General features: G+C 45.8%; 1 protein-coding gene and 1 non-coding gene across 6 annotated transcripts in view; one reads left to right on the forward strand and one right to left on the reverse strand.

The window, feature by feature from the left end:
* The window catches only part of RNF41 (ring finger protein 41), a 30,232-nt gene extending 17,480 nt beyond the window's left edge, over positions 1-12,752 (forward strand). For 3 of the 5 annotated variants that reach the window (XM_059184984.1, XM_059184986.1, XM_059184985.1), the window contains 5 exons: positions 4,401-4,513; positions 8,338-8,609; positions 9,362-9,497; positions 9,984-10,087; positions 11,386-12,752. In XM_059184984.1, the coding sequence (XP_059040967.1) occupies positions 4,424-4,513; positions 8,338-8,609; positions 9,362-9,497; positions 9,984-10,087; positions 11,386-11,737 (954 nt within the window). In that variant the 5' untranslated portion in view covers positions 4,401-4,423 and the 3' untranslated portion in view covers positions 11,738-12,752. Of the gene's footprint in view, positions 1-4,400; positions 4,514-7,173; positions 7,286-8,337; positions 8,610-9,361; positions 9,498-9,983; positions 10,088-11,385 lie in introns of those variants that run through there. The other 2 variants (XM_059184988.1, XM_059184987.1) reach the window with 2 other exon arrangements.
* Positions 12,753-23,107: 10,355 nt separating this feature from the next.
* TRNAS-CGA (transfer RNA serine (anticodon CGA)) lies at positions 23,108-23,189 on the reverse strand. Its single transcript has one exon. It is a non-coding gene; the product is annotated as a tRNA-Ser (tRNA).
* Between the last annotated feature and the right edge of the window lie 6 nt (positions 23,190-23,195).

The raw sequence follows: 23,195 nt of genomic DNA on the forward strand, positions 1-23,195 counted from the left end.
AAGTAGGCAGAGAGGCAGACAGAGAGAGGAGGAAGCAGGCTCCCCACTGAGCAGAGAGCCCGATGCGGGACTCGATCCCAGGACCCTGAGATCACGACCTGAGCCGAAGGCAGCGGCTTAATCCACTGAGCCACCCAGGCGCCCCTTCCCTCTTTTTTTTATCTTTATTTTTCCTTCCCTTCCCTTATGCTCATCTGCTTGGTTTCTTAAATTCCACATGTGAGTGAAATCATGAGATATTTGTCTTTCTCTGACTGACTTATTTTGCTTAGCATGATACACTCTAGTTTGATCCACATAATTGCAGATGGCAAGTTTTCATTCTTTTCGATGGTAGAACTCCCTCTTTGTTCCTCTAGTATCTTGTGCTTTCTCCTCCTCTTCACTTACCTCACAGCGACTAGGTTTTATTAGGCTTATTGATGTATAGATAGTACTCAGTAAATGTCTATTAAGTGAATACTATGTAGATTGTTTTACAGTATGGTTTTTGGCTAAACAGGTTTAAGATTAAAGAAAAACATTGCTCTTGGGGCGCCTGGGTGGCTCAGTGGGTTACGCCGCTGCCTTCGGCTCAGGTCATGATCTCAGGGTCCTGGGATCGAGTCCCACATCGGGCTCTCTGCTCGGCAGGGAGCCTGCTTCCTCCTCTCTCTCTGCCTGCCTCTCTGCCTACTTGTGGTCTCTCTCTGTCAAATAAATAAATAAAATCTTAAAAAAAAAAAAAAAAAAAAAAAAAGAAAAACATTGCTCTTAATTTATCCTTCCCTGTCCGACTTCTGATATTAATATGCTATTTCTTTGCTATTGTAGAAGCCAGGATTCTTCTGGCTGTAAGGTAGAGAAACCCAACTCAAAGTAACATAAACAAGAAGAGGATACTACGATGTTTCACAGAAACCAAAGACAGGAAGGCCTTGGGAACAAACTAGGTACTTGAAGCCTCAGGACTCTTTCCAGCTCTTATCTGAGCCTTTCTCACGGTCTCTGTTCCAAGCTTTTCTTTCCATCTGTAGATTTTTGTCTTCCTCAGTCCATATGACAACCAGAGAAAGACTAACTTAATTTTCTTAGAGTTCAGCTCAAATAAATTCTCAGGGATAGGCTCCATTGGCCCCACTTGGATAGGGTAACCCTTTGTCCAATCAGCTGTAGCTTGGGGGGGAGTGCTACGTAGCACTAAGGCTCCACCAGAGCCAGACAGATGAGAGAGGAGCACAAGCCCCGGAGTGTGGCTGCAGGGGCACCAGTGCCATGGGGCCCACTGCAGCTCCTAGTAATTGCAGTACACAGACCAAAGACACCATGGGCTACCCTTGCTCTCTTACCTCCATCCTTGTTCAGTTCAGTGAGGTGCGACAGGGAGACTCACAGGGACCTTGGTTCTGGGTTTTACATTTTATTGTGTTAGGTCTTCAGTATCACTGTTTATGTACTCATCCTGATCCATCACTGTAGATTCAAGAGAATTATATCCTTTGCTTCCATTTTTTTCCCTATCATGTTGGCCTTGGAACGGATCAGAGGTCTGAGGGGAAACACGTACATGGTAGGTACCCTCTCCCCACCCCATTTTATATGTGATATAGTCTGGCCAAGGTGGTAGACAGTGACAGTTTCAGAGGGGTTGTTTATAAGCTTTAGGCCCTAAAAAAGGAGGAACAAGTGTATAGAGAAATGGCAGTGATAGAGGTCAATATAAATGAAGCAGTGTCATGGGGTGTCATTGTTCCTGTATAAAATGGATAGAGGGATTTCTTGTACCCATTAGGCTTGTTAGCCGTTACTGAATTTTTTTTGTTTTGTTGGGTTTGGCTTGGGTTTTTTTTGTTCGGTTGTTTTTTGTTTTTTAAGTAATTCTACACCCACTGTGGGGCTCATACTCAACAACCCTGAGATCAGCAATCGCATACTCTACCAACTGAACAGGCCAGGTGTCCCCAGCATTTTTCTCAGTTGAAAGAGATAAAAACCCAGCTCAAACTAGCCTACACAGAATAGGGAATTTGTTGGCTCATGTAACTGTGTTCAAAAGGTGATTGTGGCTTCAGGCATGGGGGAATGCAGGACCTCAAATGATCTCATCTGAATTCTCTCAGCTCTCCTTGCTTGCTTGCTTGCTTGCTTCTCTTAAGATTTTATTTTTCATTTGACAGAGAGAGGGAGAGGACAAGCAGGAGAAGTGGGAGAGGGAGAAGCAGGCTCCCCACTGAGCAGGGAGCCCCACGTGGGGCCCAATCCAAGGACATTGGGATCATGACCTGAGCTGAAGACAGACACTTAACCGACTGAACCACCCAGGCGCCGCTCAGCTCTGCTTTCTTCATTATTGCCTTCATTCTATAAACAGACCCTCCTCATTAATGGCAGAAATGATCTCTGACCACTCGGTTATACATTCTACCAGCTATGCAATCCTCAGGGAAAGACACCCTTGAGAGCGCCACAGAAGTGCCAGGCATCACTCTCACTGTCCACAAGGAGGATCCACAAGGAGGCAGGCTGTGATTCCTAAATGAAAACCGGTTCTATTTACAGAAAATGGGATGTTAGGTGAAATAGGAGATTATATGCTCTCACTGCTGGAAGCTCCTACTGAAAGCAGCATATGAATGCACCAAACATTTTAGTGACATGTAAGAACTCTGCTTGGTGCTACATTGGACGTAGAACCTAAGTTTCAGCTCTTAAGGAATTTTTATTTTTAGTTACTTGTTTGTTTGTTTTTAAGTTTTAATTTTATTCATTTTAAGTAATCTCTACACCCAACGTGGGCTCAGACTCATGACCCTGAGAACAAGAGTCACGTGCTCTGAGGCAGCCAGGTGCCCCTGCTCTTAAGGAATTTTTAATCAAGTAGTAGAAATTAAACATGCATATAAATAGTGATTACTATTGTATGTTGAGTGTCTGCTATGGGCCAGTAGGCACTTTGCTAAATGTGTTTGTTTTGTTAAGATTTATTTATATATTTTAAAGAGAGCATGTGCTGCTGGAGGTTGGGGCAAAGGGAAAAAGGGAAGAAGAGAAGCAGATTTCCTCCCGAGCTTAGAGGCCACCGCAAGGCTTGATCTCATGACCTGAGACAACGACCTGAACTGAAATCAAGAGTTGGGCCCTCACATGACTGAGCCAACCAAGTGGCCCTAAATGTTTTATATACATCATCTCTTTGTGGATAACTCTGTGAAAGTCACTTCTGTTATTATTTATACCCATTTTATCTATTTAAAAAAATAAATAGACTTAGGGAGTTCATATAGCCTGCCCAAGGTCACATGCCTAGTGAATAGCAACCGATTAATCCAGTCACTTGACTCAATCCAGTGCTGTACTTCAGTTTGCACTGACCTCGTGAGGTCTTTCTGCATCCCGTTCTTTTTGCCCTTTTGAGTCAGACAGTGTGATTCTAAATTGCCGAGAACCCTCTTATTTTGTCTTTTCTAGGACATCACAACTGATGGCTGGTCTGTGGTGTGGCTGTCCTTGTATTAGGTGCTCATCCTCAATGCAGCTAGCCCACCAGTTGGAAATCCACAGTAGGGTTTCAGTCACCGTTCAGTGACTTCTTTGGGTTTAACCCTTAGAAAGCCTGAAGAAGAGGCACGGCAGCCTCCCTGATCTTTGAATCCTTGCTCTCCTAAACCTCCCTTCTTTATCTTCATCACCACCACCTAACTTCAGACTATCTCTGTCTCTCTCCTGCCTACACGTTGTTCCTGTTTCCAGTCTCACCCGTGTTGACAGAGTGAGGAGTACTTTCATTGCATCATTCCTTTGAAGTCTTGCAGTGGTTTCCCATAGCCTTCAGGATAAAGCCCAAACTCCTTACGTAAGACTTCTCGTGGCCTGACCCTTGCTTGCCTCTCTAGCCTTGTATCTAGACACTCCCTCCTTTGGATCCTTCAGATCAGCCATTTTCTGAATGCCGTTTTCTGAACCACTCAGAGTTCCCTGAATCCATCATATGTCCTCTTACTTCTGGGCTTTGGAATGTGCAATTTCATGTTCTTACAGCCTTAATGCTAATGCCCTTACCTGCCCCCATCCCCAACACCTAGCTACTCTTGCTTGTCCTTTGATGACACCTGCTCCCATAAAACTTCCCAAAATCACCCTTTCCTTCTAGCCGGGGTTAGGTATCCACGTTTTTTGCCCTTCTAATGCCCTGTCAAGGCATTTGTCATTTCATATTTTAAATGTATGCTTATTTATTATCTTCTCCCATTAGATTAAGTTTCTTGAATCAGATTTCACCCCCCCCCAAATGACTGGCACATAGTAGGTGCTCAGTAAATAATTGTTGAACAAATGAATGGATCTTGACAGTAAGTGCAAATTGGCACACGTTTCTGGCTTCTTTTGAACTGGCTTTCCCCCCCCCCTCTTGCTCCTTCCAGGTCCTGGGTTTCAGTGATGAGACATGGGGTATGATGTAACCCGTTTCCAGGGGGATGTTGACGAAGACCTTATCTGTCCTATTTGCAGTGGGGTCTTGGAGGAGCCAGTCCAGGTGAGTTGGTCTGATGGCAGTTTTGATGGGGGCCCTAGACAGTGGCGCTAATAGAAAATATAGGCGATGGGACCAATGGGGAAGGCACTGTGTTCTGGCTCCCCTCCCCTGACCCCCTTGACAGCCACATGGACAGAGACTAGAGGTTTGGTACAGAGAAGCAGTGACGGCTATGAAAGGAACAGGACCTTCCAGAGTCTGTCTAGAGGCAGATGCCACAGAAGTCCAGTGCTCCAGATTTTTCCGAGGCTGGACTGAGATTTTTCCACTTGTACATTGGTCAGAAATTTTTTTCTGTCTTCTGACAGTAGCTCAGGAACTTCCTTTCCTCTGCCGGGGCTCTGACTAGGTTCCATCTTCCTAGCTATGAGTGAACTTCTGGATTTTCCCGAGTTCTCTCTCAAGATAATGTCATGTTTCACTTAATCAGCCAGTTTGCCTGCAGGCCTTTTCAGCCTACTTACTAAGTAACAGGGAGTGGGAACTGTATGTATTGTCCTATTTTCTTCCTGGGATTTATTAGAAAAACCAATTTTTGATGCAGCCTTATACTCTGCATTTTGATATGAAAGCTGCCCCCTTCACTAGGTCATTTCTCTACAAGCCTTGCCAGACCAGAGTCTGTCTTCCCGGGGCAAGTATGAGGAGAAACTCCTGATTAACAGGCAAGTATAATGAGGGAGATGAATCCTTAGCAGTAGTATTCATGGATGTCATCCTGCATGGTTCTTATTGGCCGCCTTCTGTAAATACCAATTAATCCTCTGCCACTCCTGGCTAGCTAGACCTAATCCCATTCTCCAAACCAGGACACTAGTCAGTGAGGTCTCATGGCCCTTCCCCCACTCACTGCTTATACAGCTCCCAGGGGCTCCACTTGATCCTTTGGGTTTATTCTTACTCCAGTTTTCAACCACCCAAAGGAGCGCAGATGCCCAAGTTGACTGAAAATCAGACTGCATTCCAGTGGCCGCTAGCCCTGGACCTATTCCCTGCCTAGGTCTTTGTAGCCTACTGCCATTAGAAGCAGATTGGCTGGATATGTAGCAAGTTCTCCTGGTGGTGTCAAGAGGTCATGGGCTGTGTCAGTTTCTTCCCTCCCCTGGCACTGTCATTTGAGGTTAGTCACGTGGGGAGAAGTCAGTGTTGGTTTGTGACATTCTAAATCAGGAGCCACACCCACTCCCCCACCTCTGCCTTCTGAGGAGCAGGTCAGGCAGACCTCAGGATGCCGGGTCAGCAGCCACATACCAAGGGTAGAAGGCACGTGCTAGGAATGCTGATTTCCCTACATTTTTTTTTTTTTTTTTTTTAAGTAATTTCTACCGCCAATATGGGGCTGAAACTCACAACCCTGAGATCAAGAGTTGTACTCTCCTCTGAGCCAGGCAGTTCCCCCACCTCCAACATATTCATTCATTCATTTATTTATTTATTTATTTATTTGACAGAGAGAGAGATCACAAGTAGGCAGAGAGGCAGGCAGAGAGAGAGAGAGAGAGGAGGAAGCAGGCTCCCTGCTGAGCAGAGAGCCCGATGCGGGACTCGATCCCAGGACCCTGAGATCCTGACCTGAGCCGAAGGCAGCGGCTTAACCCACTGAGCCACCCAGGCGCCCATATTTATTTAATTTTTGAATAGGCAGTAAAGTCAACAGTTCAGAAATCAAAACAGTATAAAAAGGCATACACTCCCCGTCCTCGTCCCAGCCCATGTAATCCCTACCGCCCTGACAGTTAACTCTTTGTATTAGTTTATTTGTCCAACTTTTCTTACACAGAACATAGCACATTCTGTATATTTTTGTAGGGGTGGCAGGATTCGATGGGCTGGTCATGAGGGACGTGACAGTTGGGATGAGATCTGAATAATAAGGGGACATTCATGCTGAAATTTAGAGGAAGAGCATTTCAGGCAAAGAGGAGCAGCAAAAGTGAAGATCCTAGGGCAGAAGTGATCTGGATGTAAACAAAGCATAGAAAGGAGGCCAGAATGGCCTGAACACAGTGCTGGGAGCGTGGTGTGAGGTGAGGAGAGGTCAGAGGCACAGGGCCAGATCCAGCAGAATTTTATAGGTCCTGAGTGGGAGTTTGGATTTATTTTAAGCACAATGAGAAACCATTGTAAAGTTTTAAGCAGGGGAGTATAAGATCTAGTTTTCATTTTGAGGTGATCACTCTGACTGATGAAGGTAGCCTGAATTACAAAGCGCTAGGTAGAAAGAAGTAGGGAGGCCAACCAGAAGACATACTTAATAATGAAGGTGAGAGATGATAGCTTGAACTGGGTTAGAGGCAGGACAGATGGGGGAAAGTGGACAAATATAGGGGTTTTTTTTGGAGATAAGGTCAATAAAGATTTTGAAAAGACTCAGATATGTCTTTGAGTGAAAAATAAAAATCTACTGACAGTTGGATTAGTGACATTGAGAATGAGTCCCCCCCCCCCCCAAGATGTTATTTTGACAGAGGGGGAGAGAGAGAACACACAAGGCAAGGGGAGAGAGAGAACACAGCAGGCAGAAGGAGAGGGAGAAGCAGGGTCCCCGCTAAGTGGAGTGTCCTATATGGGCCTTGATCCCAGGACCCGGGGATCATGACCTGAGCCAAAAGCAGACACTTTTTTTTTTTTTTTAACGATTTTATTTATTTTTTTGACAGACAGAGATCACAAGTAGGCAGAGAGGCAGGCAGAGAGGAGGAAGCAGGCTCCCCGCTGAGCAGAGAGCCCGATGCAGGGCTCGATCCCAGGATCCTAGGAACATGACCTGAGGTAAAGGCAGAGGCTCCAACCCATTGAGCCACCCAGGTGCCCCCAAAAGCAGACACTTAACTGACTGAGCCACCCAGGTGCCCTGAGAATGACTTCTTCCAAGGTCTTTCTACGTTTCCAGTCTTTGGTGTCTGTGAGCATCTTGAAGGCAAAACCTGTCTTTTGTGAGACAGGTTTTGCCTTCAAGATGTCTTTTGTATCTTAAGCACCTAGCAGAGTATTTGGGACATGGCATGGCCATTTATTCATCAACTACTAAGTGCCTGCTGTGTTTGTCCCATGCAGATGGTGTCTCCACAGAAGCCTAGGAATCCTCTAACTTTGAGGGATTAATTTCAGAGTTTATCTGAGTTATCAAGAAAGTAAGCTGAAATACGATCTTTATGAGACTGAAAAGAATGTAATTCTGTGAGAAAATGACCCTATTTTGGAGGCTAGTCCTTCCCATTAGGATTCAGGGCAATGCCTCAGATCAACCCTCACAAGATAGGAACTTGGGCCCCTACAGAGAGGACTCGTAACCTCGCACCAGGAGTTCCAGTCTTTTGTTTTGTTTTGCTTTGCTTTCTTACATTGTATTTCTGCACTAAATCTCTTCCCTGTCCTCTCCACACATCCTTCCAGACCCATATCAAATTATGTCCTCTACCATAAATACCTGCCCTGACTGACCTAGCCTAGAAAGATCTCATCCTCCTCTGGACTTTGGCAGTTACTGTGTATGCAATCCAGTCGGCAATTAATAATCAACTGCCTCATGTCATCTCTCCTATTGTCCTGGAATATTATTTATACCTCTTATTGTTATATAACTTTGTACTTGTTTGTCTTATGTCACAATCCATTTGGAATCCTGAGCACAGGAAATCTGTCTGAAGCCTGTCCTACACAGTGCCTTGACTATGGCACATCTGTACTTTGCTGTGCCCCCCCGGGGACCCGTGGTCCTGGCAGCTGCTCAGGAGCTTGAGTGGCTTTGTGGACTTATCATACTCAGGCTCTTAACTCCGGCTAATTCTCTTGTGCCCCTTTTGCCCTGCTCTTCCTTCTAGGCACCTCATTGTGAGCATGCCTTCTGCAATGCCTGCATCACCCAATGGTTCTCTCAGCAGCAGACGTGTCCGGTGGACCGTAGCGTTGTGACGGTCGCCCACCTGCGCCCAGTACCTCGGATCATGCGGAACATGTTGTCAAAGCTGCAGATCGCCTGCGACAACGCTGTGTTTGGCTGTAGTGCTGTTGTCCGGCTTGACAACCTCATGTCTCACCTCAGTGACTGTGAGCACAACCCCAAACGGCCTGTGACCTGTGAGCAGGGCTGCGGGTGAGATTGCTTCCCTTCCTCTGCCCCACACAGTTAAGGGCCTTCCGGTTTATGACCTCCCCCCACCCCGCCACCAACCACACTCCCCATCCCCACTCGCCGTCTCCAGATCCCCTGCCCACCAGCTCAGGAGGTCTCCTCTGAATGTACGCAAGGAGTGTCCTTGGCCTCCCTGGCTCCCTGCCCCAAGATCTCACTTCCGTGATGCTTTTCCAACTATGATCTTTGCGTTCTTGCTTTATATAAAGGGAAGGAGGCAACAATTCCCAGTCGGTGTGCTAATAATAAGGACTGATTTCCTTTATTCTTCCCTGTCAGCCCGGTACCCCCTTTCTCTTTTTCAGATTGACTGCTCTAATTTCTAGGCTTCTCATATTTCCTCCTGCTCTGTTTTTGTTTTTGTTTTCCCTTTCTTTGGGGTGTGAAGTATTTGATTAAATGCTGCTAGCTGAGGCTGTGAATCTAGAGCTTCTCAGGAGGAATGAGTGTACCGGCAGAATCTGTAGGAAGATAGGAGAGCCATGTGGTAGATAAAGCACTGTCTTAGAAAGGGAAAGAGGCCCAGAAGAAGTAGAGAGCAAAGGAGTACGGGGTGGGAACGGGGAGCAGAGCTGGGGAAAAGGAAGCGAAGGGAATGAGAGGGAGGCCTGCATATTCGAAATCTGGGCTAGGAGAAAGCCCTCTCATCAATTTCCTGCCTTTGTCTACACGTCCCATTGAATGCTCCCGTTCTGCTTTTCTCTGGGTGGCAGGCTGGAGATGCCCAAAGATGAGCTGCCAAATCACAACTGCATTAAGCACCTGCGCTCCGTGGTGCAGCAGCAGCAGACGCGCATCGCAGAGCTGGAGAAGACCTCAGCCGAGCACAAACACCAGCTGGCCGAGCAGGTGGGCTCCAGAGAACATAGGCATGAGCCTGTCCCTAATATTCAGATAAGTGCGTAAAACAGATATGTAACAGATAGGTATGTGTGTGTGCGCACACACGCATGCATGCCATGCACATGTGCTGGTAACTGGGGGTGAGGGGCGCCCCTGTGAGCATGCAGGTCTGCACAGGTGTGTGTGCATCCAGGGAAGGGGATACTCTGCCTGTGGCCTGGGAGGGAATCAGCCTGGAGCTCTTCTCCCTTTCCTTCATCCCATCAGTGTCATTCATTCACCTAACATTTATTACATGCCTCCTCTAAGAAGGCACCCTGCTAAGCACCAGGGATAGAGCAGTGAATGAGACCGTCATATCTCCATCTTCATGAAGTTTCCAGGTCTTGGTGTTCTTCAGATCCCTCAGTCACCCTCCTTCTAAGACACACTTCTGTCTTTGATTTGTTGTCTGCGCTAACCATCATCTCTGACTCTTCTTCGCTCCCACAGAAGCGAGATATCCAGCTGCTAAAGGCATACATGCGAGCTATCCGCAGCGTCAACCCCAACCTGCAGAACTTGGAGGAGACAATTGAATACAACGAGATCCTAGAGTGAGTGTCACTCAGGATGTGGAGTCACTTGCTCCATGTCCTTGCACCCAGCCCTGAATGGAGGAGGAGCAGGGGAGTGGCAGAAGTAGGGTAATAAGACGGCTGGGTGGGGCCACCTCTTTTCAGACACTGGGATGAAGGACAGGAACAGAGAAGAGGATAACTTTCAGCCCACTAGAGAATCTCTCATATTCTTTTTTTTGGGGGGGGGGGGTTTTGTTTTGTTTTATTTTATTTTATTTTTTTAAGATTTTATTTATTTATTTGACAGACAGAGATCACAAGTAGGCAGAGAGGCAGGCAGAGAGAGAGAGAGAGGGAAGCAGGCTTCCTGCAGAGCAGAGAGCCCGATGCGGGGCTCGATCCCAGGACCCTGAGATCATGACCCGAGCCGAAGGCAGCGGCTCAACCCACTGAGCCACCCAGGCGCCCCTCTCTCATATTCTTTTGGATGGATGGAAGGGAGAGCTTACCCAAGGATGCAGTCCATCCAGATTTTAGCGAGTACCTGCAGGTACCAAGCCCTGCATTAAAGGCTGTGGAGGGGGCGCCTGGGTGGCTCAGTGGGTTAGGCCGCTGCCTTCGGCTCAGGTCATGATCTCAGGGTCATGGGATCGAGTCCCGCATCGGGCTCTCTGCTCAGCAGGGAGCCTGCTTCCCTTCCTCTCTCTCTACCTGCCTCTCCGTCTACTTGTGATTTCTCTCTGTCAAATAAATAAATAAAAAAATCTTAAAAAAAAAAAAAAAAAAAAAAAAAAAAAAAAAATAAAGGCTGTGGAGGGCTAGGAGGGCCACGAAGAAAGAGATAGTGTCACTGTCATCAGGTAGCTTACAATCCAAAGAGAGCGAATGCAAATCCAGGAGAGTGATCCAAAGCGCAGCATACACAAAGTCTAAAATCCCTTGCAGTGCTGGAGTCCTGTAAATTCTAGGTGTGAATCAATAACTGTCATGCAAATAGCGCCACGTGGGGCACAGGAACTGGGGCTTCAATCAGTACCCATTTGTTGAACACTTAGTTTGTGCCAGGCGCCGTAAGTGCTAAGTATTGGGATTTTTAGAAAAATGACAAACTCTTCAGTTGTAGAGTTTAATCTGGTGAGTGAGTGACAAGTAGTGACTCACATGGGACCAACCAGGGGAAGATGTAGAGTTTCTGAACCAGTGATGGAAAAAGGAAAATGGAAGATCAGGGTTAGGCCGAGTGCAGAGCGGGTGGTCCTTCCTATTAGGAGAGAAAGCCTAGTGCAGAGAAGGGGAATGAGCTGGAGTGACCGTCTCCCACCCTGTCCATACAGGTGGGTGAACTCCCTGCAGCCGGCAAGAGTGACCCGCTGGGGAGGGATGATCTCGACCCCAGATGCTGTACTCCAGGCTGTAATCAAGCGCTCCCTGGTGGAGAGTGGCTGTCCCGCCTCTATCGTCAACGAGCTGATTGAAAATGCCCACGAGCGGAGCTGGCCGCAGGGTCTGGCCACCCTAGAGACAAGACAGATGAACCGGCGCTACTATGAGAACTATGTGGCCAAGCGCATCCCTGGCAAGCAGGCTGTCGTCGTGATGGCCTGTGAGAACCAGCACATGGGTGACGACATGGTGCAGGAGCCGGGCCTTGTCATGATCTTTGCGCATGGTGTGGAAGAGATATAGGAGATCTCTATGGGCTAGCAGGAAGAGATGGAGACCAGAAGACCCATCACTCCAGCAGCCGGCCTCTGAGTCCTCCCTCCTATCCACAGTATAGTGGCCTACATGTGGGCCGCACCGTTTCCCTGTTCTTCTGGCACTGAAGGGCCCAGGGCATTCTGCTCAGCCTTTCAGGTGGGAAACCCAGATTTCTTCCTTTTGCTTAATTTCTTCCCCTAAGATGTCTGTAAATTTTTAGTCAGTTTGGGAAAAGTCCCCACCTCTATATCTCTTTTCCTGCCCAGGGTCCCTGGTTCTAGATATTTTTAGAAAGCACAAAGAATTCCTTTTCTCTAGAGGATCAGGGCAGAGTGAGGACTACCTGATCGTTCCCCCTCCTCCAAAACCAGGGAATCGGAGCGGGCAGGCCTGTTGACACTAAACAGCATGAGAGGGCAGCTCTGGGGAGCAGACATCCCGAAGAAATGGTAAGGGTGGAATCGAAACCCTAGAAATATGCAGTAAGGCCAGTAACCGGCCCTGAGACCAGGAACTGATGACCCTTACGGGAAGACTGGACCTCTGTGCCAAGCAATACCCTGTCCAGCCCACTTGCCGGGCGCAGGCTCCTGCTGGTTCTGCAGGTGTGCAGGCTGGGATGCCGGAATTTTCCAGATGAGCTCTGCTTTCCTACGTTTTCTCAATGTTAGGGAATGACAAGGTTGGGGGTAGGGGATTAGTCTGTTGGGGTGGATGTGCCCAGCAAGCAGCAGCTCTCTGGCTTTTGCTGAAATCAGGTAGGCACTTCCTACTTGATAATAGTTCCATTGGACCCCTCTCTAGCCCTGTGATTCTAACCAGTTATTTTGATAATTCCTTAGTTCGTATTTCCTTCCCTCCCTTTTATTTTTTTTAAAGAATGGCCTGGTTATGGCTACCCCACTTTTCCAGCCCAGCCACATTGTTGGCAATCTAATTTATTTACTTTTTTTTTTTTTTAAAGAAAGGAAAAAGAAAAAAAAATTAACAAAGCTTAAAACTTTCTTTTTGATGTTCCTATTTTGGGGATTCTGGATAGGGTGGGCCAGGGGTGGGGGATCTGTTTTATATTTTTCCTTTTCAGCACAACCTTTGGCTTTAATATAGGAAGGGCCAAGGGAGTCCTCGGCTGAACCTGTCTGCCCCAACCCTCCATAACCCCATCTGAGACAAGGCGCTTCCTCTATTCCAGTGATGGGTACGACAGTCCAGCATCGATGCCTGTGCCCTCCAGAGAACTTTGCTCCCAGCCCTTCCATGGGTCTCCTTGCTAAACTCTGTATTTATAGAGTATTAATTTTGAAGACATTCCTACCCCCCCACCCCCGGTCTCCTTGGAGATCCAGAACTGGGTTCTAAGCTGCGCCAGGCAAGATGGGAAAGACGTGATGTCTCTTTGCCTCTGAGTACAGGCTGTGCTCTGGCTTCGCCCATGCCCTCTAAGGACTTTAGCTCCATCTTTGGCTACCTGGACATTCCTTAATCCCTAGGGTGGCTGGTAGAGGAAGAGAAAGGAAGGGATAGAGGGTGTGATTATTTTAATAAGCAGGTGGGAGGGGGGTTGAAGAGATAGGGCCATATAACAGCTGCTTCTTTCTCTGGAGTCTTATTCCAGGCCAGCTTGCTATGGGCCTGGGGAGTTGGGACATGGCTTCACTGGGAATGGGGTGGGGTGAGGGTTACAGCTTGAAGGGAGTAGGGAAGCTCCAGGACCTTGTGCTCAGGAATTTGAAATCGCTGCTATACTTAGTCTGGTTACTACATTTCTTCCACTCCCCTCTGCCCTCACCTGCCTTACCAAGGCCCATACCCTCCTGTTGTCACCCTGAGACGGAACCAGGAAGCTCAGTTAAGGCTTCCCTCCCCTTGCACTAGTGTCTCTGCGGGTTGCTGGTTGTGTTATATGTGCTGTTCCATGATGTTGACTGCACTAATAATAAACCTTTTACTCAACTCTCAATTCTTAATCCAACATCACTCCCTTTCTCGTGAAGCTTTCTCCTTTGCTTTGGCCTTTCTCTCACCTTATTTCTTGTTTTATAACGTACCCTTGTCTTAGAACTAAGCTCTGTTTTAGCAGGATGTCTGTCTGGGAGTGGGCATCTCATTTTTTTGCCCTTTGTGACCTCCTATCACCCTCCCTCCTGTCTCCTGTTCTGTAGTAGTCAACATGTGTTCTTCCCAGCATTTGCCTTTGCCCCAAATTCCATGTCTTCCCCTAAGGGCTCCTGGAATTTTAGGACAGTTTCTACAGAAGATATGCATACACCCTTCTCCCTTGTCCCACAAGCACCTTTGTTGTGGAATCTGGGATTCCATTACCCAGCGTCTCCAAAGCAAGAAAGGAAACAAGAGGCAGGGGGTGACTGTACTGTTCTGGTGTCAAGTCTCGATGAAGCCTGACCCAGGCGTTTGCTGCCACCTGCTCCTCGGTCTTGAGAAAAAGGAAATCGCTCCCCCCAGTAGTATATTTTAAATTTGTTGATCGTTTATGATGCACTTAATGTACATCCATTAGCTCTCTAGGTACTCTAGTGAGGCTAAAAAGCAAAAGGGTGCAAGGACATCCCTGAGCCCACGGCATCTGTTACACTCGCGTGCACACGAGGTCTGATGCTTTATGGTGAACACGTCACACGGTGGAGCGGCAGAGGCGACACTCGGGCTATCTAGTGGATATACAGTATCTAGAGAGATAAGGAGTGCTCTTGTTTTGCCTGATGCTCCTTCAGAATTACTTTCAGGACCTGCTGCTTGTTCTTTTGAGTGTCACAAAGGGTGCTGGATCTTTCTTTTGGGGTAGATTTGGTTTGGGGGAGCAATACTCACTGGATATATTGTGCAAGGAACTCAGGTGGGGATGGGTGTCATGTAGCACAGTGGCACCGGCTTTGAAAGCACTTCCTCCACAAGGGAGATAAATATATGATAGAATAAGATGTAATCAATGTGGTAAGTAGATCTGCAAGCATTATGTGAACAGAGGGAAGGGAAAGGCACTAACTCAGATGGGTACCAGGAAACACGTTTCCGAGACTTATCTGTTCTGGATCAGAGGTTGGCACACTGGAGCTTGCGTCCTGCTCCCTGCTTTTGTAAAAATGTTTTACTAGAACACAGCTATGCCCATTTGCTTATGTGTTATCTGGGGCTACTTTTAGATCACAGCAGCAGAGCAGAGTAGTTCCACAGAACTATGACCCACAAAGCCTAAAATACTTGCTGCTTGGCTGTGTAGAAACTTTGCCAATCTGTTCTAGACTTTGAAGGCCAGAAGAATGGGCAGGAGTATGAAGGTTGGTTTCAGTTTTTTACCTCGGTACTTTAATTTGAAGAATCAACATTTTCTACATTACTACCATAACAAATTCTTAAAATTAATATGTACATTTCTCCAGTTGTCTCAAGAAAAGTACTTTTATTTATTTAATTTAATTTAATTAATTTAATTTAATTTATTTATTTGAGAGAGAGCACACAAGCAGAGGGAGAGAGGAAGAAGCAGGGTTCCCACAGAGTAGGGAGTCTGATGTGGGACTCAATCCCAGGACCCTGAGATCATGACCTGAGCAGGCACTTAACTGACTGAGCCACCTAGGTACACAAGAAAAGTACTTTTAGAGCTAATTTTTGTCCAGCCCTGGATCCAATCCAGGAAGCGTGCATTACACCAAGTTATGTGTCTTAACTATCTTTTATACCTTTATTTTTTAAAGCTTTTATTTATTAGCATGCATAAGCAGAGGGTGAAGTAGGCTTCCCACTGAGTGTGGAGCCTGAATCAGGGCTTGATCCCAGGACCCTGGGACCATGACCTGAGCCGAAGGCAGATGCTTAATGACCAAGGCACCCATATACTTTTTTTTTTTTTTTTTTAAGATTTTTATTTATTTATTTAACAGACAGAGATCACAAGTAGGCAGAGAAGCAGGCAGAGAGAGAGGAGGAAGCAGGCTCCCAGCTGAGCAGAGAGCCCCATGCGGGCCTCGATCCCAGGACCCTGGGATCATGACCTGAGCCGAAGGCAGAGGCTTTAACCCACTGAGCCACCCAGGTGCCCCCATATACTTTTTATTAAAGATTTTATTTGAGAGCACAAGTGGGGGAGGAGATGAAGCAGTTGAAGCAGTCTCCCCACTGAGCAGAGAGCTGGATGTGGGACTAGATCCCAGGACTCTGGGACCATGACCTGAACCAAAGGCAGACCCAAACAACTGAGCCACCCAGGCACCCCACTCTTTTTTTTTTTTTTTAAATATTTTATTTATTTGACAGAGAGATCACAAGTAGGCAGAGAGGTAGGCAGAGAGAGAGAGAGGAGGAAGCAGGCTCCCTGCCGAGCAGAGAGCCCGATGCGGGACTCGATCCCAGGACCCCAAGATCATGACCCGAGCCGAAGGCAGTGGCTTATCCCACTGAGCCACCCAGGCGCCCCACCCCACTCTTTTAAAAGAAGATTTTATTTATTGAGAGAGGGCATATGTAAGTTGGGGTGGGGGGTGAAGAGGAAGAGGGAGAATCCTAAGCAGATGCTGCACTGAGCGTGGAGCCAGACGTAGGGCTCCATCTCAGGACCTGGAGATCATGACCTGAGCCAAAATCAGTAGTCTGATGCTCAGTCGACTGAGCCACCCAGGTACCCCATTTATACTCTTAATCTAGATTCCTGGAACAACCTTTTTTGTAACAGTGATCTGTTGAAGAGATTGAGCCAGTTACCCTAGAGAGCGGTCTTTTGGATTTGATTGCTACTTCACAGTGTCCCTTAACTTCCTCCCCCTATTTTTTACTAAACAGATCTAGAGTCTGAGAGATTCGAGTTAAGCAGTTTTGGGGATAGAAGAGATCACAGGAGAGGTGGTCTTTATGTTATGTAAGTTCAGGAGATAGGTCTGGTTGTCCCACCATTAGCCTGATTTCTTCATTTACACTTGCATTGTTGAGAAGTTTTTTAAAAAGCTGGCTAGGAGGGGCGCCTGGGTGGCTCAGTGGGTTAAAGCCTCTGCCTTCAGCTCAGGTCATGATCTTAGGGTCCTGGGATTGAGCCCCACATCGGGCTCTCTGCTCAGTGGGGAGCCTGCTTCCCTCCTCGCTCTGCCTACTTGTGATTTCTCTCTGTCAAATAAATAAATTCTTTAAAAAAATAAATAAAAGCTGGCTAGGTGCCCTGAGAGAAGGGGATAGCTAGCAATGCACCTCAGGTAGTTTGTTGCCCCACAAGAATAGGGGCCCCACATTGCCAAATCTTATTTTTTAAAGAACCATTGGCCATCCTAGTGTTTATGCCCAAAATTGAGCCTAGTATTGGCTCAAATAAAAAATATACTTGTGGCCCCCCCAAAAATCTGGGGTCCATCAATTTGCAACCTCTGCTTTAGGTTTAGATCATAGCATGAAAATAAGTGGAGGTGAAGGACATGTTGAAGAAGGAAGAGACTAGTGTCATCTGGACCATAGTGTTCGTCAAAAGAAATAATAGAAAATAAGACTAGAAAATTATTCTGGGGCCAATTCTTCAGAGGCTTTTGGACTTTAGTTTTACAGGTAAGTTTTTGACAAGAGTAATTTCCACCTCATGATTCTGGTGGCAATATTAAATAAGCTTTGCCATAATTCATGCAAGGGGGTTAGAGCTTGAAAGAGGACAAGATATCAGGGAAGAAAATTGACAGGCCTTAGTAACTGACTAGATTGACTCAGCCAACATTTATACCATACCTGGCCTGTGTCACATGTGGTGTCAGGCATTTAGGATACACAAATAATTGAGAAACAGGTAAGGGGAACCTGTAGTTCAATAGGTGACATGAATTTGAACAAGGAATGGGAAATGAAGAAGAATACATTGCTAATAAGGATTCAGTACAGTGGGACAAGAAGGAGGAAAGGGGTCAACTACCTACTACCAATGGTGAGCTACTTCTCAGGAGAATCACTGAACTGTGTTCTAAACAGGTTGGGATACTGGCAGTGAGGAAAAGGGGTTGAGAATTTACTGTGAGTCGGGCACTATTTTAAGTATCAAACATCTTGACTTCTCAACCATTTTATTAAAAAGTGCTTTTGCCATCTCCAGTTTCTATATGGGGAAATAGGCAAAGTTCACATGGGTAATGAACAGAACTGGGATTTGAACCCACAGTCCTTTCAGAGCCTGGGCTCCTAACCACTGCACATAACGAGGCACATAACCAAAGATGAATCACAGATAAAGACAAACATTTCTTGTCTGTGAGAATGGAAGATAGGATCATTAACTAACCCGAATAGAGAGGAGAGAATGAGTAGTTTCAGGCGTGAAATAATGAGCTCATTTAGAGAACTTGGGTTAAAATGCTTCCACATAAAGCTGTTTAGCCAGTAAATGGAAACATGGATATGGAACTTAAGAGCAAGAAGTTAGTCTAAGAATGGGACCTTGGGGAAACCCAGAAGTAATCCGTAACAAAATCTGAAAAATAGGGACGCCTGGGTTGCTTGGTTGGTTAAGAAACTGCCTTCGGCTCAGGTCATGATCCTGGACTCCCAGGATCAAGTCCCATATCAGGCTACCTGCTCGGCAGGGAGTCTGCTTCTCCCTCTGACCCTCCCACTTCTCATGCTCATTCTCTCACACACTCTCTCTCAAATAAATAAATCTTTTTTTTTTTTAATCTGAAAAATAGAAGAAAAAGTTGGCAAATGCCTCCACTTAAAAAAAAAAAGTAATTTTGAAGGAATGATTTTTTGGGGTATAATAATAGAATTATGGTGTATGTTCTGAGTACAGTTGACAAGTAATGAATCATTAAATGTGGCCCATAAACTAGCCATGAAGGAGTTCCAGAAATGTTTTTGTGCAATGACCACATTCCTGAGATAAGTGTAGGTTGAGATAATGTCAGCGGAAGTCCTCTAATAATTACTGGATAAACTACAGAGCTCCAGACCTCTTAACATTTGGAACAAGTCAGCAACTTGGAAAGGGACAGTAAGTTCTTGTGTGTCAGATGTCTGCACATGAGCTTTTTAGTCACATAAAAGCAATTTTGGTTAAGATCTAAGAATTTGTCACTGAAAAGATCAGTATAGGGTGACATTAGCTACTTGGCTATAAGGTGAAGGAGCTGCATGAGAGAAGGAATTAAGCTGTGGGGATGCTCAGCCTGAACAGATTGGGAGTATCTTGCTGGAAAGGATTAAGGATTTATTTATTTATGTATTTTTAGATTTTTTAAAAATGATTTTATTTATTTGACAGAGATCACAAGTAGGCAGAGCAGCAGGCAGAGGGGGCGGGGAACCAGGCTCCCTGCTGAGCAGAAAGCCCCTTGTGTTGCAGGGCTCCATCCCAGGACCGGAGGTCATGACCTGAGCTGAAGGCAGAGTCTTTTTTTTTTTTTTTAAAAGATTTTATATATTTATTTGACAAGAGATCACAAGTAGGCAGAGAGGCAGGCTCCCCACCGAGCAGAAAGCCCAATGCGGGGCTCAAACCCAAGACCTGGGATCATGACCTGAGCCCGAAGGCGGAGGCTTTAACCCACTGAGCAATCCAGGTGCCCTATTTATTTTTAAAAGATTTTATTTTATTTGTCAGAGAGAGAGCACAAGCAGGCAGACTGGCAAGCAGAGAGAGACAGAGAAGTAGGTTCCCCATTGAGCCAGGAGCCAGATGCAGAACTCGATTCCAGTACCCTGGGATCATGACCTAAGCTGAAGGCAGTCACTTAACCGACTGAGCCACTCAGGTATCCCAAGGATTTTTTTTTTTTTTTTAAATGGGTGATTCACTGGGCACCTGGGTGGCTCAGTGGGTTAAAGCCTCTGCCTTTGGCTCAGGTCATGATCCCAGGGTCCTAGAATCAAGCCCCACCCACATCAGACTCTGCTCTGCGGGGAGCCTTCTTCCTCCTCTCTCTCTGCCTGCTGCTTTGCCTACTTGTGATCTCCGTCTGTCAAATAAATAATCTAAAAAATAAATAAATATAACGGGTAATTCAGGGGGTGCCTAGGATTGGTGCCTAGGATTGGATTGGAACCCTACATCAGGCTTCCTGCTCAGCAGGGAGCCCGCTTCTCCCTCTCCCTCTGCTTGCCTCTCTGCCTGCTTGTGCTCTTGCTCTCTATCAAATCTTGGGTTTGGTTTTTTTTTTTTAATGGGTGATTTAGGTTAAGTGTTGATCAGAGGAGCATTTGTGTAATCAAATGGGGCGTTGAAGTCCCTGGGCAGAGGAATATGATGAAACCAGTGTTGTAGAACTCTGAGTGTGTTGAAACTGGGGCACCAGGAAGCCCACTGTAACAAATTAGATGATGTGGTAGAAGAAACAATGATTGATGGATGTCAGGCATGGGAGAAAGAAAAATGCCAAATTAATTCTTAAGATTGGAAACCATGGAATTGCAAGAACAGTATTAACAGAAATGGGAAAAGAATGTCATTCTGGGAAGGGAGAAGTTTTGTTGCATTTTAGGGGATATATAGATAGCTGAAGGTATAGGACCACAATTTAAGCTTGGGATTTTTGTCTTGGGAGGAGGGAGAAAAATGAAGATTTTGGCAGAATTCCACAGGAGGAGGGAGAAAACAAATGAGATGGAGAAACAATGTTTTAAGAATAATGAGAGTACAGTGTCTCTGAAGTCCAGTAAGATCTCAATGGTTTCAAACATAGCAAAGGTTTTTACAACAGGGTACTAAGATAGTGTGAAGCTGGAGGCAGAGAGTATACATTTCATTCAAAAAATAGAAGGAAGTAGAGGCTCCTGACTGGCTCAGTCAGTGGAGCATGGGACTCTTGATTTGGGGGTTGTAAATTTGAGCCCCAAGTTGAGTGTAGAGATTACTTAAAAATAAAACCTGAAGAAAAAAATGGAAGTAGAAAACAATGTGATCATTTGGAATTATCAGGTGAGGGTGTAGGTTAGTTGTGATTTAATGGATTGATCTAGTGGGATAGAATTTGAACATGTTAGGGAACGTTGTTAAGGGAAATTTCCTTAGGAGGTTGAAATGAGTGGAATCACAAGACTAGGTGGAGAAGGTAGCTTTAGGGCAGATGAGCAAAGTCAAATGTCGAATCAGAAACGAAGGAATGCCTGGAGGTACCTGAACCTATAGCCAAAGGAAATGTATCAGGATAGAGAATTGTTGAAATGGAAAAGGAAAGGTGAAGGAATTGGGGAGTTCAGGTGAGCTGTAGGGATGGTAGAAATCTGAAATTACCTATTGTACATTAAAGTTTGAAGCCTTGGCCTCTGATCTATGACAGTTACAAGGGAAGTATTTGAGAGGGAAAGGTAGGACCTCCCGAGTAGGAGATCCGTCCAGGTCCTCCATTTTGTAAGCAACGGTGCCGCCTTCCCTTCGCAGTACAGTTGTTGGTTGCCCTCTGCTGGTCAATTTTGGTCTTGCCTCTCCAGACATAACTGAGAGCATGCGCAAAATGGCACTTGATAGGAAGCTGAGTACTGAGCCTGTTAAGAGTATGTTCATTCAGGACACACTTGATCACATCTGTGTATAAAGGCCTAGTAAAGGAAAAAGAGAAAAAAAATACACAGCCCTAACTCTCAAGAACCTTATAGTCCATTCTGAGTGAAGATTAAAACATGTATATATACCTACTATAAAAACAAAAAAAAATCCATTTACTCAACAAAGTTTTTTATTTTATTTTTTTAATTGAGTGGCTTATATGTGCCAAGAGTTGATGTTCTTCCGGGGAAGAAAGACTTCACAAAACATGATTAGGGTATGGTGGGTGACAAGAGGTTAGAGATGACTTCCCAGGAGAACCAACATCGATGTGTGAGGATGGGAAAGATTATTTCAGGCAGAGAATAGCATGAACATAGACAAATACTAGACCAGGAACTATGCCAGTGGTTGGAAAGTAGTGAATAGGAAAGAATGGTGAGTGAAAAGGGACCAGCTCATGAAACACAGAAAGCAGCTGCGGGAGGGTTTAGAATCTCCAGCTACAACAATTAAAAAAAAAATTATTTACTTATTTGATGGAGAGATAGCACAAGCAGGCAGAGGGTGAGGGAGAAGCAGGCTTTCCACTAGCAGGAAGCCTGATGTGGGGCTCAATCTCAGGACACTGGGATCATGACCTGAGCCGAAGGCAGCTGCTTAACTGACTGAGCCACCCAGGAGCCCCTGCAATGGGATGCTTTAGTGCAGCTTCACATAGAGTAACTCATGTGGTCCTCACAATCTACTTTCCCAATGACTCTAGGAAGTGGTCGGCCTAGACTGCACTGACCCTGAGAAATGTGAAAAGAGTTAAGATCTGTTTAGGAAGCAGAATAAATATAACTTTTAATCAGTTCTTGCAAAGAGGTGTCAAAGGAGATGTCTTGCATGCAACGGAGTCGATGGCGGTGGTAGAACAACAGGTTCCAGCTGGAGTAATCAAGAGTCTCAAAGAGAAAGGATAAAAGGATGTGCAGGATGGGAATTTATAAATGATGAGGGTGCCAGGGTGGGAAGGAGACAGTGGTGAGGATTATCTCAGAAAGAAGAGTATGAGAAAAACGAACGAAGGTGGAAAACTGCAAAGTAGAAAGGTGTATAAAGCTCTGTGAATTACTCTTGAACTCCCTGCCCTTTGGCAGATCTTTCTTGGAAAAAATGATGCTGTGCAAGAAATGAAATACAAAAAGAACGTCCTCAACAAGTATCCTACATATTCCCCATGATTAGAAATTAGGGGATGGGAAGAACCAGATAAGGTGAATACAGGAAGGTTAGAGGTTTAAAAAGGAATTCCCTAGCTTGGTTAATACACGGATAATTTAGAACAGCACTTGGCACCTAATGAGCAATCAGTAAAAAGTATCTCCTACACTCCAGCTGCAGCTAGATCTGTAGTGTTTACCCTTCAACAGGCTACTTCCTCCTAGCCCAGTGATATCTGAGATGAGCCTCCTCAGAGAAATCCGAAGAGAAAAGCCTTTTCCTGGGTCTCAGTTATAATCACACCTCCAGTCATGAAACCCAGAGGTGCCCTCTTTTCCTGGAAACTCGAATTTTGACTATTATATCACAACAGGCATTCAGATTTTCAAAAACCTAACCCTTCTTTAACCAAATCCTTTGCCATTCCCGTCCCCAAGAATGAAACGTGTGCCCAAGTTCTAACAAACCCGAAGTTAGAGGATTCAGAAAGTGTCTTGTGTCTTAGCAGCCAGTACAGTTGTGCACGAATAAGCTTCCCTTGATCACCTCCCTCCCTCCGTCCCTCCCTCCCAATTCAGGCGTGAGACTTCTCGGCTTCTATTTCTGGGACAGAAAGGGAAGTGCACGAAAGACACGTGTGCGGGGGGTCCCCTTTACGTATCCTGAAGAAGGGGGAAAAAAGCGGCCGTCACGAACAGGATTCGAACCTGTGCGGGGAATCCCCATTGGATTTCGAGTCCAACGCCTTAACCACTCGGCCACCGTGACTTCCAA

Source organism: Mustela lutreola, chromosome 8 (genome assembly GCF_030435805.1).
Source record: "Mustela lutreola isolate mMusLut2 chromosome 8, mMusLut2.pri, whole genome shotgun sequence".
Lineage (NCBI taxonomy): Eukaryota > Metazoa > Chordata > Mammalia > Carnivora > Mustelidae > Mustela > Mustela lutreola.